This window comes from Capricornis sumatraensis, chromosome X (assembly GCF_032405125.1).
Source record: "Capricornis sumatraensis isolate serow.1 chromosome X, serow.2, whole genome shotgun sequence".
Taxonomy (NCBI): domain Eukaryota; kingdom Metazoa; phylum Chordata; class Mammalia; order Artiodactyla; family Bovidae; genus Capricornis; species Capricornis sumatraensis.
This window is the reverse complement of record NC_091092.1, coordinates 126,201,887-126,216,536: the sequence shown is the minus strand read 5'-3', so window position 1 is coordinate 126,216,536 and position 14,650 is coordinate 126,201,887. Positions and strand designations below refer to the sequence as shown.

At 42.2% G+C, this 14,650-nt stretch overlaps 1 protein-coding gene across 3 annotated transcripts in view; it reads right to left on the bottom strand.

The window, feature by feature from the left end:
- Nucleotides 1-14,650, bottom strand: part of SH3KBP1 (SH3 domain containing kinase binding protein 1) — a 331,624-nt gene that overhangs the window by 145,969 nt on the left and 171,005 nt on the right. For 2 of the 3 annotated variants that reach the window (XM_068961996.1, XM_068961997.1), the window contains exon 5: nucleotides 11,383-11,512. In XM_068961996.1, coding sequence (XP_068818097.1) covers nucleotides 11,383-11,512 — 130 coding nt within the window. Of the gene's footprint in view, nucleotides 1-3,468; nucleotides 3,544-10,789; nucleotides 10,850-11,382; nucleotides 11,513-14,650 lie in introns of all 3 variants that reach the window. The other variant, XM_068961995.1, reaches the window with a different exon arrangement.

The following is a 14,650-nucleotide window of genomic DNA, read 5'->3' as shown; positions in this document are numbered from 1 at the left end:
CAGGATAACTCGCATTGCCATTGTTCATTTAGTGTGTAAGGATGTTGCAGGGAGGTGGCTCTGAGTTTTGTTCCACCTCCCCAGCCTTGAATTTTAAGAAGCAAATCAACACTTTTCAGAACATCCAATTTCAAAGCAGATGCCTCGGTCAATGTGACATGTCACCTCTTTTCAGCCAGAGCCTGGTTCTTAGCCAAATTTGTTTTTTGTGCAGTCTATGCAGTAACAACCTTTCCTGCCCCCTCCTTGCCTCCCCACCCAGTCAATACCACATACTGTACCTCCTATCTTTATGACATGTCAATTAGCAATTAGCAACGAAAGTAACATTTCCTAAAGGGAAACTGTAAAGCTAAAAGCCATTTAAACAAATTAGCAATTAAAGAAACCACACAAAATTATGACTGCCAAAGAATTAAATCTCTGGATGGCTTTACAAGGAATAAATGCACACAGACATGCTTCTCTAGGAAAGCACTAAACCAAACTTGACATTGAAACGCTTTCACTGGCAAGATGATTGTATTTGTTAAATAAGGAAAGGAAGCTGCCTTGTAGGAGGCCAGAATGCCCCAAGCCTCCAGCTCTTCTTCACTCCCCTAACACCAACGCTTCCCTGAAGCTGAACTCCTTTCCAAAGAACGCTGGGGACATGACACCTTTCCTTGGACTTCCTGCAGTCAAACTGTTATCAGTATGACAGCGTGGACACTTACCTCCCCAGATTCCTCTTTCCCCAGGCTCTGCCCACAATCATGTTCCTAAAAGGAAGAACCTATTTGTTTCTAGTTAATTTCTGAGTGTACATTCTTACTTTGATGGCCAGTACATTAGTCAAGGCATCAAAGGACAAGAACCAAAGGAAATTTTATGAAAAGTCTACCATTAAGCCTGTCTCTCAAAGACTCGAGATGTACAGAATAGCTCCTGAACATTGACTATGTATCTGCTGATGACAATGATGCTCTAGTTCTCTATTAGCCACACTGTGCATTATCTTCCTACAGGTAAGGTGGCCTCCTAGTACCTAAGAAAGATACACCAAATCACTGCTTGCATAAACTGTCATAAAATGTCGAAGTCATTCATACAGACAAGTCTCAGTGCAGGAAGAAACTGTTAAATGAAAACAGAAAAATACAGAAAGGTCATTAAAAATCGCTAACATGTTTCAAAATCAAATCTTTTAAACAATGGCTGTGTTTGTTGTTGCTGCTGTTTTCAATAAAACAGTAATTATAAGCCAAGAAGGGGGGGCGGGAATGAGGAAGATCCCAGGTGTACATTTTAATTAACTAAAGAACAGCACTTATGAGCAAGAACAGAGGGCATAAGAATAAGGAACAGCCCACAACAAGGGGGTCAGCTGCAATTTACAGGACTGGATGCAAGTGTGCAAACATGGAGAACCTCCCTGGATTAGCTATCCATTCATGTGTTTATCTGTTCATTGTTTTGGGAAATATCCCTGCTGGAGATATAATTTCGGAGTCTAAATATTATGTCATTTCCCCTTTAACATGTTCTCATTTTGCCGTATGGATTCTTTCTGTGTGATAAATGGCTTGTATATCCTTTTCTGATTTGGAAAGAAGCATTTGAGAGTGGAATAAAGAAACGGTTAGTGAATAGAAACCATCATCGTGCCTCCACCCCGCCCCTCAACCACCACCAGCAGAAGGCAGCAGGGCAAAGGGAACAGGGCAAGGCTGTTACCGTTTTTCAAAGAAAAGAATTTGAAGGATTCTTTTTCTCATTCCTCATTACCTAGAAACATAATATTTTCAACCACTGGCATCCTGATTTCACTGAGCTTCTGGTTTGAGGGATTTGCCACCTTCTGGGCTCACCTTAATAACTGTGCATTAGTTACTCTGAGAAATACTCTTCATGTTACACAGCGAGAGGTTGCAGGGTCATTCAACCACACAAGCATGGGCTGGGAAGGAAACACACGGCAGATCTGTCTTCCAGAAATTCTGGCAGCCTGCTTCTATCACTTTCCAGTATGATACAAGTTAAATAGCTGAATATTTAGATTGATGAAAAACCCCAAAATCTAGTCCTTCCCTTTGGTGGGAAAGAAAGGTGGCTTTTCATGTTCACGTCTGTTTGGTGCTGTATCTTTTGGTCACTGGTGCTCATAACACACACAACTGTGTAAAATATCCTTGTGTCATGCTTGGCATGCCACATGACACCCAAGGGCAAGGGAACCCAAAGTGTGGTCTGTGGACTGGGGCCAGGTCATGAAGGGTTCGTTACTGAAACACTGGGTACCAAGCACAGAAAGTGTCTGTGCACAGAAACACTTATAGCAGTGTGTGCTGGTGTGACTTCCAGACGTGTGGCCCACAGACTTGTCTATGTGAATGGAGCACAGACCAGCCTTGGTCCATCTGCTCCCACAGGGAGGCGCAAGAGGTGCAGCACATGCGCAGTGAAGGCACGTCCAGCAGGACCAGGTTATCTGTCCGCAGGGGGATGGAAATCAAAGAACACTTTGCTGCAGACAGTTTGAGAAGCCTGGCTCTGGAGTTCATGGCAGAACCTTCTCTTTCATAGTCATGTATACATCTCTATGCACACATATGTGTATACGTCTTTTTGTACACATATGTATATATGCACACTAAGGCAGATGATTTTCCTTTGCCGTGAGAAATGAACAAAGCTTCCTCAGGTTTGCTATGGCCACTCATATAATTGGCTGAATTACAGAAAAGTCATTGTCAATAATTTCCTTAATATTCTAGCACTAATCAATTCAAATCCGTGAGCCATTTCTATTTATTTTCAGTTTTACACTCACATGTCTAGTGCTTACTGTGTGGTAGGCCCATTCTAAGAACTTCATGAGATTCATTCATCAATCTCATTTATCTCCATCCCCTCAACTTTTGGCAGCTTTCTTTCCACTGCACCAAAGGCTACACCCTGGTCCTGACAAAAAGAAGTCTGCCGTGTGGTGATTGGCTGAATGAGCAAAGCAAAATATCATTTCTGGCATGGACTGTTCATGCCCACTTCTTACTTCTTTGAACCGCGCAATGAGGCAATACCTTACTGATTGACCCACTCAGTAAAAGCAATAACCACAAAGGGTTGACATCTCCATGAGAAGCCATCTTACACCATTCCAGAGGTGCAGATACTGGGACAAATACATATGCCATGACCAGTGTTACGGATCCCTTCTCTGCACGCATGGTTCATGCACGCATGTCACATACATGACAGAGGCACAAAGCAAACAAGGCAGCGCTGGGGGCTGGTGATGGGAATGCTCCTGCAGCACACACCAAGGAGACGGCACTTATCTCAGGCAAATAAGCCCATGTCCTTGGCTGAGAAATTCACAGACACTTGGCAGAAGCATGAGCAGCTCAGGGGAGTGCAGCTGCATCAAAAAACACAAGTACCCAGATCTTATCTTTACAAATGCCTCCTGCTGTTAAGGTCACTCACTGTAATAGCGTCTGTGGCCCTCCGTCTTTCCCGGTGCAGCTCGGTACAGAATTGTCCCTTCAAAGGTAGTCTTTCCTGACAGTGAATGAGAAAAGAGAAGGGGAGAGAAAAACAAGAGGGGGGAGGGGGAGCAAGTGATGGCAAAAGAAGGAAGAAGGAGAGTCTTTAACTGAACTTGTCTTCAATGAATCCACTTTAAGCTTCATCCACAAAATTAATTAGAAATCATAAAGGCAGAGTTTAAGAATGTTACAGAATGAGCCCAAAGTCCCCATGCAACCATGATGGCAATGAGCCCCAGAACTGGGGCTCACCTCTCTGAATGCCTGGCATGTGGATTATGCCCAATTTAAACCTGGAAGCCACTTCCACATTACACCTCAAGGACAGGAAAATCTCAATTAACCAGAGGAAATCTAACCAATCAGATTCCTTAGGTAACTCAACCTTCTCGTTGCAGAGTGCGACTCAAACAGAATATAGATTTTGGTCCATTATCTTTTATCTTCTACCCCTAGAGCCCAGGATGATACAAACTGATACTCATGACCCCAAGAATCTAAACAAGGCACAGAATCCTTTTTAAAAGATTTTTCATTCTTAGTACCTTTAAGCAAGAAAATGTACTAGAATTCTAGAAACGGGTTTTTATCAATGAGGTTGGAAACCAATAGTGACTTCCATGTTGATGTAAGGGGTTTTCTGCTTAGCATCAAAGATACCAGAAAACCCTATTTCTTTAAACCACCTTAACTGAGGTTTGCCATATCAGTCATGAGACTGCACTTAAGCATGAGGACATAGGACTCACCCAGTGTCAAATTATCTCCTTTTTTGTTGTTACAAGTAGAAGTTAACAAATAGCATAAGACTGGGCACATGGCTAAAGCCCAAATCTCTCTGGAATCACGAGTAAGTACATAGACTACACATACTCTGCCCCAGTCTGAGCGGACGAACACACACACACACACACCCTACATTAGGAGGTAAACTGGTTTAATAAAGACAAACAATATATACATTACTCTAAGTCATCCAAGAAACAGGTCCTATTATGGTTGTGAGCTAAATATCGAACTGGAGGCCACATAGCTCCCTCATAAGAAGATATTGTTATAGCTCCCTCATAATAAGTTCGAAGGATGAAAAGGTAGGCTACATTTACAGAGAGGCAGAGAGGAAAACTGAGTGACAGAAAGCAACTTGTCTCACTTTTTAGAAACACTCTAGGAAAATGGGAAACCCCATTAGGGACCATCATGTCAACTTCTGGGCCATGTCACTCCTAACACATGAAAGGAACTGTAACTGATCAGATCAACAAATTAAATGGAATCAGGTATTGCCAATTTCTGTGTCCTACAGACATGGTGGTACACCACTGCTTTAAAATCTTCCCTTTTTGACAGATCTGCTCCAACTAACTAAAGCGAAAACTTAGACATTCAAATCACTGGCTACATAGGGTAATCAAAGAAACAAGTGTTTTAGATGTTCTCATTAGACTTGTAGCTCTTGAGGACTTGATGACAAAGTGGAGCAATTAACAGTGGCTGGTTTTTATTTGGGTGAATTTTTATCCTGCTTAACTTCAATCTTTAAGGTAACATTACTCCACTCCTAAGGAATACAGCTGTCTTCTGAGCCAGACTCCTCCCATCCAAGAACTGAATGGCAGCAGTCCTCTTGGTGTCACACACACAAAAAAGAAATCAGTATTTCAATGAAGTGCTTCAATTTTTTCAATTATTTTCAAAAAAGTACTTCAGTATTTCAATTTCCTCCAAGTACAAGAGAACCTCCCTTTGTTCTTCCCCAGGACCAAGTCTGAGAATCAATGAGGCAGACATGGCACTTCTGTCTCTGAATGGCCAAGCATTTCTGTAAAGGTCCCCCCATCCACTGGCAGCAAGAAGTGGAGCCTGGGCTGGGGGTGAGTGAGGACACACACATTCCATCTAAAGAACAAGAGAGATGGGCCACGGAAAGGCCATGAATGTGAGTGCTATTTATTTTATGAGGTGGGGGGATACTCTACTATTAAATATTAGTATTCAAAGGCAGAAAACTCTGTAAAGGGGAACCATTTTTCAATTTCAACACAAAATCATATGCTTACACTAGCATCTAATTTTGCCTGAAACTCTATTTCATCAATTTGCTAATTGTTCCTTCCTGCCACCAGAACATCATATACAAAACAAATATCATTTAATATTAAAAAGAAAAAAGTATACAAATACCAAAGCATGGTGGATACCAGCCTGGCTTTAGTTTTTATAGGCATGGGGCACTAAGTAATCCATTCTCACAGCTAATGAAGTAAAATATTTCTATATCATGGGAGTGGTTTGGCCTAAGTTTTAAAAGGCCGCCGTCTTTGTCTTCACTTGACAAGTCACTAAAGTATCTGAACTTATAATTTAAAAATAAGGAACTAGGAAAATAAGAAAGCCAAGTAAAACTCAAATATCATGGTTATTAAGGGTTATAGAAAGAAAATGCAAACTTTCTCCCTCTAAAAACTATGGGAAAAAGCTGAAAACATTTCTGTAGCTAAACAATGTTTTCTTTAAAAAGAAAAATGGGAATGCTTTTTAGTTTTACAATTATTTCATACTCTAAGAAATTAAATAATATCAAAAAGATGTTAGAAATAGGAAAGTCACATATCTTAAATGTGAAGCAAACAAAGTATGCATGAAATTGAAATTGGACAATAGTCATATCTGGATTTGTTTGCCTCTACATCCAAATAAATCTTATAAATCAAGATTTTTTTGATTATAATTTAATACCATAATATAATATCAATATAATTCATAATCAGTTCTATTCCACATCATTTAGTCAATACTTACATATGCAAAATTGTCACTGAAAAGATAATTAATTCATCATAATCTGTGATAATTAGATGAAATAAGTTAAACTACTCAGATTTGAAATTTGTTACATGCTCTGTTAAAAGGTAAACTATAGGCCATAAGAGAAGCAAAACTAAAGTTTGTGCAAAGTACAGGCAGGGAGGCTCACCTATATGGTGGCCTCAGAAGCCAGGACACACCCAAGACTCCATCTCACTGGGCTTTAGTGTTCATACTGACATCAGGTTAGATCTCTCAATTCCGTTCCATCCCTGACATAAGACCTTCCCACACAAGTATTGCAAACTCTTGGATGTTTTCTTTTTTAAAAATCTAATTTAAATTTAATTTAAAAATCAATTTTTTTCACTGTTAATCTCTTACATGGGAGCCTATTTCATTCTTCAAAAAAAAAAAAAAAAACAAAAACAAAACACCTCCCTGTTTGGTACCATTTTGCAAGCCCTAATGAGAGAAGAGATCTGGGTGATAATCATCAGTGGCTAATATTCAAAAAGAAAAAGAACCAGACATTATGAGCTTCCAAATACACTGTCCACCACCTACGAAGCAGCTTTTTACCCCTACCCACCCCCCCACCAAATCTCTCAAATCTGAATCTAATCAAGGCCCTAGATCTAATTACCAGTTTATAGGACAACAAAGTAAAGGACGCAGCAGAGATGAAATCAGCAAAAGGCAAGCTGTGGGGAAATACTGGACGAAGGACCCCACTTTCTTCAACAAAAAGGTGACATGGAGGAAGAACCTAGAGATTCAGAGACTTGAGACATACCAACCAATCACATTGCATGTACTTTCTTTGGGTGCAGATTCAAACAAACAGATTGTGTTAAATAATAGAAGAGTATTAGGAAAAAGTGAATAGCGACCATATAGGTAATTATTTTGAGGAATTACAACTATTATTGTTACTATTAGGAGTGATAACAGTATTTAAGATATCCTTTTATTGACATATTGAAATTTTTATGGATGAAATTATATATCTGGGGTTTGCTTCAAAATAATATGAGGGAAGATTGTACAGTGGTATAATTGCAATAAGCTGGCCACAGCCTGCTAACTGCTGGAGCTGGGTGACGGATATGCAAGGGTTCATCATATTGTTCTCTTAATTTGTGTATGTTAGAAGATTTCTCTAATAAAGAGTTGATAAAAATCTTTTTGAAATGGCACCTTTGAGGTTTCATGAATTCTATGAAAGGTAAAGGTGCCTTGAAATTAAATACACAGCAGAAAGTTTCTGCTACTACCTGACAATTAATTTTCTTATTCAAGATAAAATGTTTAAATCAACATCTCAACCAATACAATTGCTGCAACTCTTTCCTTGATAAATCAGATTACCCTGAATAAAGATCTAAAGTTTACAGATTTTCAAAACCAACCACCATATACAAAAATACATCGGGGCTGGACTTCTCCAGTGGTCCAGCGGTTAAGACTCCTTGCTTTCACTGCAAGGGGCACAGGTTTGATCTCTGGTCAGGGAAGTTCTGTGTGCCACGTGGAGTGGCCAAAAAAAAAAAAATCAGGGTTAAAGAAAAGCAAGTTCAAGCAATTTGCATCTGTCATTCAAAGCTAAAAATGCCTCCTCAGAGTCAGAAAGGATTCAGCAAGCATTTACTGAATACCATGTGTCAAGCTGTCTTGGCACACTTCCTTATAAATATAATGCAATGTTTCTTCAACTGCACTCATTCACTGGTTGACAAAACTCAACTGAGTAACTATCCCCCAAAACATTCTAGAAGTAGAAATGTGAAGAGTACAAATATCAAATGAGTTTCTGCACATGCAGGTGTGTGTATGTGCATAACAAAGAGATGTATAAGGATACATGAACACAAAGTTTTCTTCATATATACCAGGATACAGGTTTTACCTGTACTTTAAAAAAAACCTCTCTTAATGTCTACTAGCATTTTAATTGAGAAGATTTTTATATGATGTCACTAGGGTCCCTAAAAATTACCAAAATGGTATAAAACATTTTGAGTTTGACTTTCCCCAGAACCATGTATTAATTATGCAATCTCAGTGAAAACTAACTGGTCTAACAAAGACCTTTATTAACTACAGCTCAGCTCATACCAGAGTAAAAAGCTAGATATCTTTTGTGCATTAACTCCATTTGTCTTTCTCAGTTCTATGATAAAAGTAAATATGCATGTATCACAGCTATACAAGATATTGTCCCTGGGGGAAACTGCACAAAGGGTTCATGGGACCTCCCTGTACAGTGGGGTTTTTTTTGGCAACTTTCTATGACCCTACAATTATTTCAAAACAAAACGGTGTTTCTTTTGTGAAGTAAAGTACCCTGAAACTAACTCCATTCCCTGGAGATAGACAATAAGCAGATTCACTCTAAAACCAAAGTTTCCCAGGTAAACAAATCCTACCAATATACATAATCTCTGCATGTGATTTGATCTAATTATATGTATTTTACCATCTCAGTGTAAAGAGCTACTGAACAGCCTGTCAGAACACTGAGAGATGGTATTTCTCTCTTTCAGGGGATGATCTCAATTTAGCAAGCCCTAGGGACATGATAATCGCATCTGCTTTCCTCGGAAGCCCTTCACGACCACCATCGTCCCTACATCCCTCTGGGACTGGGCTCTCTCTGCCTGTGAACCTCACTGCTCTTCACACACCTGGCTGGCTGAGCACCTGCGGGCCTTTCCTCAGCTGCCGCTGGTCTGTGCACCCTCTTTCCTCAGTGTGAGCTGACTGAAGACAGGGACCCTAACTGATTTGTCTCTGTATGTCTTCAGTGCCTTGTACAGCATCTTAGTAACAACAGGGGCTGAACAAAAGTTGAACGAAGAATAGAAGACAAGAAGGAAGGAGGGATGGATGGATACGGACAGTCAGAGACATGGAGAGAAAGGCCCTCTTCTCCTTAACCACACATACAGGAAGATTACCAAAGCCGAGCATTTCTTTCACAAGCATCCATCCTTGTTAGGAAACCAGGCCTCTCTGGAGGCCTCAAACCCCCTCACCAGGGACAGATCCTGTGAAAACTAAACATGGCTGCTGGAATTATCAGGCTGTCCCAGGCCTGAAACGGCAGACTTCTAACTGATTGAGAGTGCTGGGGACAGCAGTCTCTCTGAGAGAAACAGCCCTTCTGAGAGTGTGATGAAAGGCTGGGGGAAACCATTCCACTCCGTCTCCTAACCTCCTGCCTCAGAAATTCCAGCACCATGTGCTTTGAACTGAGGAGTGAAGCAGAGTCAAATATTCACATTACTGACTTGGAGGAAGAGGAGATGGTTTATTGCAACAGTTACAAGAACACAGGAGGCATTACTTCTCTGAGCTCCAGCTCTGGAAGCACACTTAACATGGCAGGACACCAAGAGGTCAAGGTTCTCCCAAAGATGTGGTCCAATACCGCTCCAGATTGCCTTTTCTGCATCAGTAGAGGAATCTCAAAGTAATTTCCAAATGTAGAGAGAATGCTTCAGTGAGCACAGTACCAACTGCTGTGTAAATAGCCTCAACATACTAACAGGGATGTCCCAAGGGTTAATCATGATTAACAATGAAGGTGACCATTTATAGATGGTCTTCTATAGGTGAGGTGCTTTGTATACATTCTTGCCATGGGAACTCATAACACACTTACCCATAGGAATAATGCTATGATGACCCGATTTGGTCCTCCTTCCAAGAGCCCATCTAATGCACAATAGCCCTGAGATATAGCATTGTTATTACAGGACCCAATCACAACACTATTCCAGTGTCTGAAAGAAGAAGCACAGCACTGAGAATGCTTGTGTCCAATCTGGAAGCCAGAGCAAATGCCACTCTCATGGGGTCAAGGACACTTCCTGCTGTCCTGCCCATACTCATCAGCTGGCCTATGTTAGCAGAGAATTGCCTTATCCCAAACCAGAGAACGTAGGAGTCTCAAGATGCTTCCTTTGCCCCCAAATCAGCTCCTCTCTTTCCTATCATAGATCTCAGGATGGAATGAGGTTCAGGGGTAGGGGCCCCAGACTTTGGACGCCACTGAGCCGATCAGTCAATGCCACTGAAACACCAAGTGAAGGAGGTGGCCCTAGCACGACTCCAGAAATGGCTTACCTCCACACTGGGGATGTGCCCAGTCATGCCACTGGTTGAATAAAAAGAGACACAACTAAGTGGGAAATACCACTCAAGTCAGACTTTTCCAAATGGAAAAGAAAGCAATTTAAACAATTATTTTGACAGGACTGAGCTGTCCTCTTCTTGTTAGGAAGGAACGTCTGCAGCCCCTGCCAGTGCCAAAGCGCAGTGACACAGTCACGCCTCTACGACATTCACACACACGACTGCGGCTCAAGACGGCACAAGAGGGACACAGATGCTCACATAAGGAAGTTGGGTTAGCGACTGGGAGAACAAAGCTTCCCGGGCCTGACCTTTGGCTCCGTGAGCTGGAAAGGGCAGCAGAGAAGCTGGAGGGAGGAGAGCTTCAGGCCCTGGAGAGAAAAAGACCTAGAGTTCGTTCTCACCATCACAGTAGGACACGCATGCTCACCTGATGTGGGGCTGGACCCTCAGCTCGCTTGGCCCACGTGTGTCCTGAACATCATCCTTCTCCCCACCAATGATGTTGTGTGTGTGTGTGTGTGTGTGTGTCATTTTCTCTAAGTTCCTCAAGAGATGCTGTGAAATATCAATAATCTCATTTGATTCATCTTAAAAATAATTATCAACTTGCAGGGAGTGACACTTGAGAAGTATACAGAGGTACGGCAACCTGGGCCATCCATGGGGGAGTGGGAAGGTCGACAGTCACCTATCCAAAGATATTAACAGTGTGCGTCTGTGCATGTCACACACTTACAGTGATACACCTACTAAACCATGGTGGGTTAAGGCAGCAGAGCCAGGAAAATACTCATGAGCTTCTGTCACAGTCACTTAGCACAGGCCATGGAACAGAGGGGAGGCTACAGAGGCACCCGTGGGTGCCCCAACCCCTTCCTGTGCGGTGGGAGGACTTCCTTACTTGACTTGGAGAGCTGGTCATCCTGGGAAATGCCGAGGTCATCCGACTCCCCTGACAGCTCCTTGATGAAGTTGGAAGGAAACATTCCAGTCTTTCCATTGAGAACACCTTCCCACCATCCTTCTTCTACCTGCACACATGTGAACAGAACAGAGGCAGGACTCAGGTTAGACGTGGTGTTTCCCAGTTTTCTGTCCCATCTGTATAGGGCCAAGTGCAAAGTCCACCCAGGGAGAGCTGCGGGACCCAAAGCTTCCAAGGGAACAGGGAACGAGACGGCAGACCTCACAGACCCTTGAGATTCAGGCACAGGAACGGAGTTTAACTTAGGAACCATAAACGCAAGTGGAAAAGAATTAACACTTCATTTTCACTAACCTCCAACTGAAATTTGCCATCTCCTTTGATTGGGAATATAGGTAACATACCAGACTAAGAGAAGAACCTGTGATTTGATACCAACCAAATAATATTTTCATATTGCATCATAGATACTGTGGGTATTTCAAGATATCGTTTGCACTCATCACTACTTTGAAGTGGTGGTAGTTATCACAGCTGCTGGGAGACCTTGTTATTTAATGTATTAATAAGAAATTATAACAAGCAAGTACACATAGATTAATATACCAAAATGGCTCCCTTGGTAATCTTATGTGTTTTATGTGTGTGCATGCTCAGTCATATCTAACTCTTTGTGACCCCATGGACTGTAGCCCATCAGGCTCCTCTGTCCATGGGATTCCCCAGGCAAGAATACTGGAGTAGGTTGTCATTTCCTCCTCCAGGGGATCTTCCTGACTCAGGGATCAAAATCGTATCTCTTGTATCTCCTGCACTGGCAGGCGGATTCTTTACGACTGAGCCATATGTGTTTTATATTATGCATATATTGCTAGTATTTAAAAACGGAGAATGGCTTTCCCAGATTACCAAACCTAACCAGACAGCCTAACAAAAACTGCTTAAGAATCTATGGAATAAGAACTTGATCAGAAGGTAGAAGGACCCTCTGTACGTTTCTGGAAGGTTTCAGATTACCCTGAGATGAACTGATATGGGATGAAGGGAGGTAGGGAGGGCAGTCAGACTGCAGTGACCTGGGTGGGAGAATGAAGCCTGGATCTGGGGAGGGGCGATAATGAACAAGGCATGGACAGGATCTGAGGATCTATGAGGGATCTTTTGGTCTGCAGAAACCAACTAGTTGAGCTGAGTGAGAGAAGGGTTAGAAAAAATCATCCTAAGTTTCTGTGATGAAGCCACTAACAGAAGAGCAGAAGTGAGAATTGTGAACTGGCTTCTTGGAAGAAAATAACAGAGCATTTTGAGAACTATGAAGTATTCAGTTACCAGTAATGGTGTGGTATACTAGAAAGAGACCTAGAAACTTTGAAAAAAAATTTAACCATGTACACGTATTACCTACTCAAATCAACAAATATAATTTAAAAGCTTAAATAATTAAAACAGAAAAGAAAATTAAGAGTCAAAAGCCCAGTTCAAATCATATTCTGAAACTTAGCAGTTGTGTGACCGTTCAGATTTCCTACTGACTGAACCCTGACTTTCCTATCTGTACAATGGCATGATGGGTATGCTTGATGTGTTAGAAATAGATGTATTATGATTCTACACTATGGGCTAGGGACACAGGACTGTACAGGACATGTTCTTTTTTTTCCCCTCAAGAAGGTGACAATCAATCAAGGTAGAAAGGGCATGTGGTTTAAAGACGGCAGAGGGTGGGAGCGACCAAAACCTAGCAAATGCAAGGTAAAGAGATAAGAAAACACCATGACCTAGCACAAACCAAATGTGTTACACAAAGTTGAGCTCATCGAGATCTGGGATGCTAAAGGAAGACTTGGAGAAAAAAGGGAAGTGCGAGATATTCAGGGGGCCGCTGACAGAGCCTCAGAATAGAGACAACCAGAATGGTATTTAGAGCACATGTTAGGGAACTCCTGGGATATCTAGACTCACAGAGTGGACATTACATCTGCGTGATCACAGAATCTTCAGGAAAGAATCCAGACAACAGCACTTATGCATGACTGTCCCTATTCAATACCAAATCACAGCATTTGAAGCATTTCCGCTGAACTCATTCCATGTTTCTATGTCAACTCTACTGATACGTATTATTCTTTCAAGGAGCTTTTTATAGGATTAGAATGGTTAGGAAGCTTTGCCATAACCCTGAATATAAACAGTTGCACAATTTGTAGCATGGGGTCCTTTGTGTTTGTCCTGAATAAGGAACCATAAAATGACCTTCTTTCTCCCAGAAATCTCAGGGCAGGAGGGAGAGACCAAGGGCATGGACCGCAAATGAGCAGCTCCTGTCGCCATCCCCAACAGCGCAGGGCAGCTGGGCCAATTCTGTTTGATTCACTTTGACAATATCTAAAATGCCCCCGTTCCAGTAATAAGCGGCTCCAGCTCGAGATCCCTGAAGGAAGTGCTCCTGATGTGTGGGCTCGGCAGGCTGCCTGCTGGGAAAACAGGGGTGTCTTCACCTCACCACACCCCCATATGCCCGCAGCCCTGTCACAGCACAGTCTGAAAGGAGTGGCCAAAAGGGAACTGGCAGACGCCTATCATTAGCCTTGCAGCGCACAGAGGAGCAGACAATCAAACCACTGCTCATCGCCCGGGGGGGTACACTTCCCATTACAGGCGCCATGGAGGGCGAGTCTGTACCCAGCAGCAGAGAGAGCTGCGCAGTGCTATTTCCTCCTACAGACTACTGCTCTGGTTGCAAGATTCAGGACAGAGATAGGAGACAAATGATCCCCACCCTCACAGGATCCCTCTTCAGCAATATTCGATCCTACAGCAAGATGAGGACACTGAAGCCCATGAGGATTACAGTCATTCATGAATGGTTGGATGGATAAATGAATGGATGGCAGGGAAATCAACCAGGAGAAATCCTCCATGGGGGGCTATGAAGCCCTGATTCCTCCACAAAAGGAATTTTCCCTTCTGTGGGGAGCAAAATGGACCAGGAGCCCCTGACTATATTGCCCGCTGTTCTCAATCAGGTAACACCACTCTCAGGTCTGTGTGTCCCTCCCAATTTCACAAATATTTAATGAGCACCTATTTTGCATTGCCCTAGGACCTCAGGACAGATTCATCAGTGAACAAAACAAAGATTCCATCCTTGAGAATCTTCTACAAGAGTAGAACATGCAGAGTCTGCACATCACCTGCTTAGAAATCAGGTTGCTTATGCTTATGTTTCTATATTTAAAGAGAG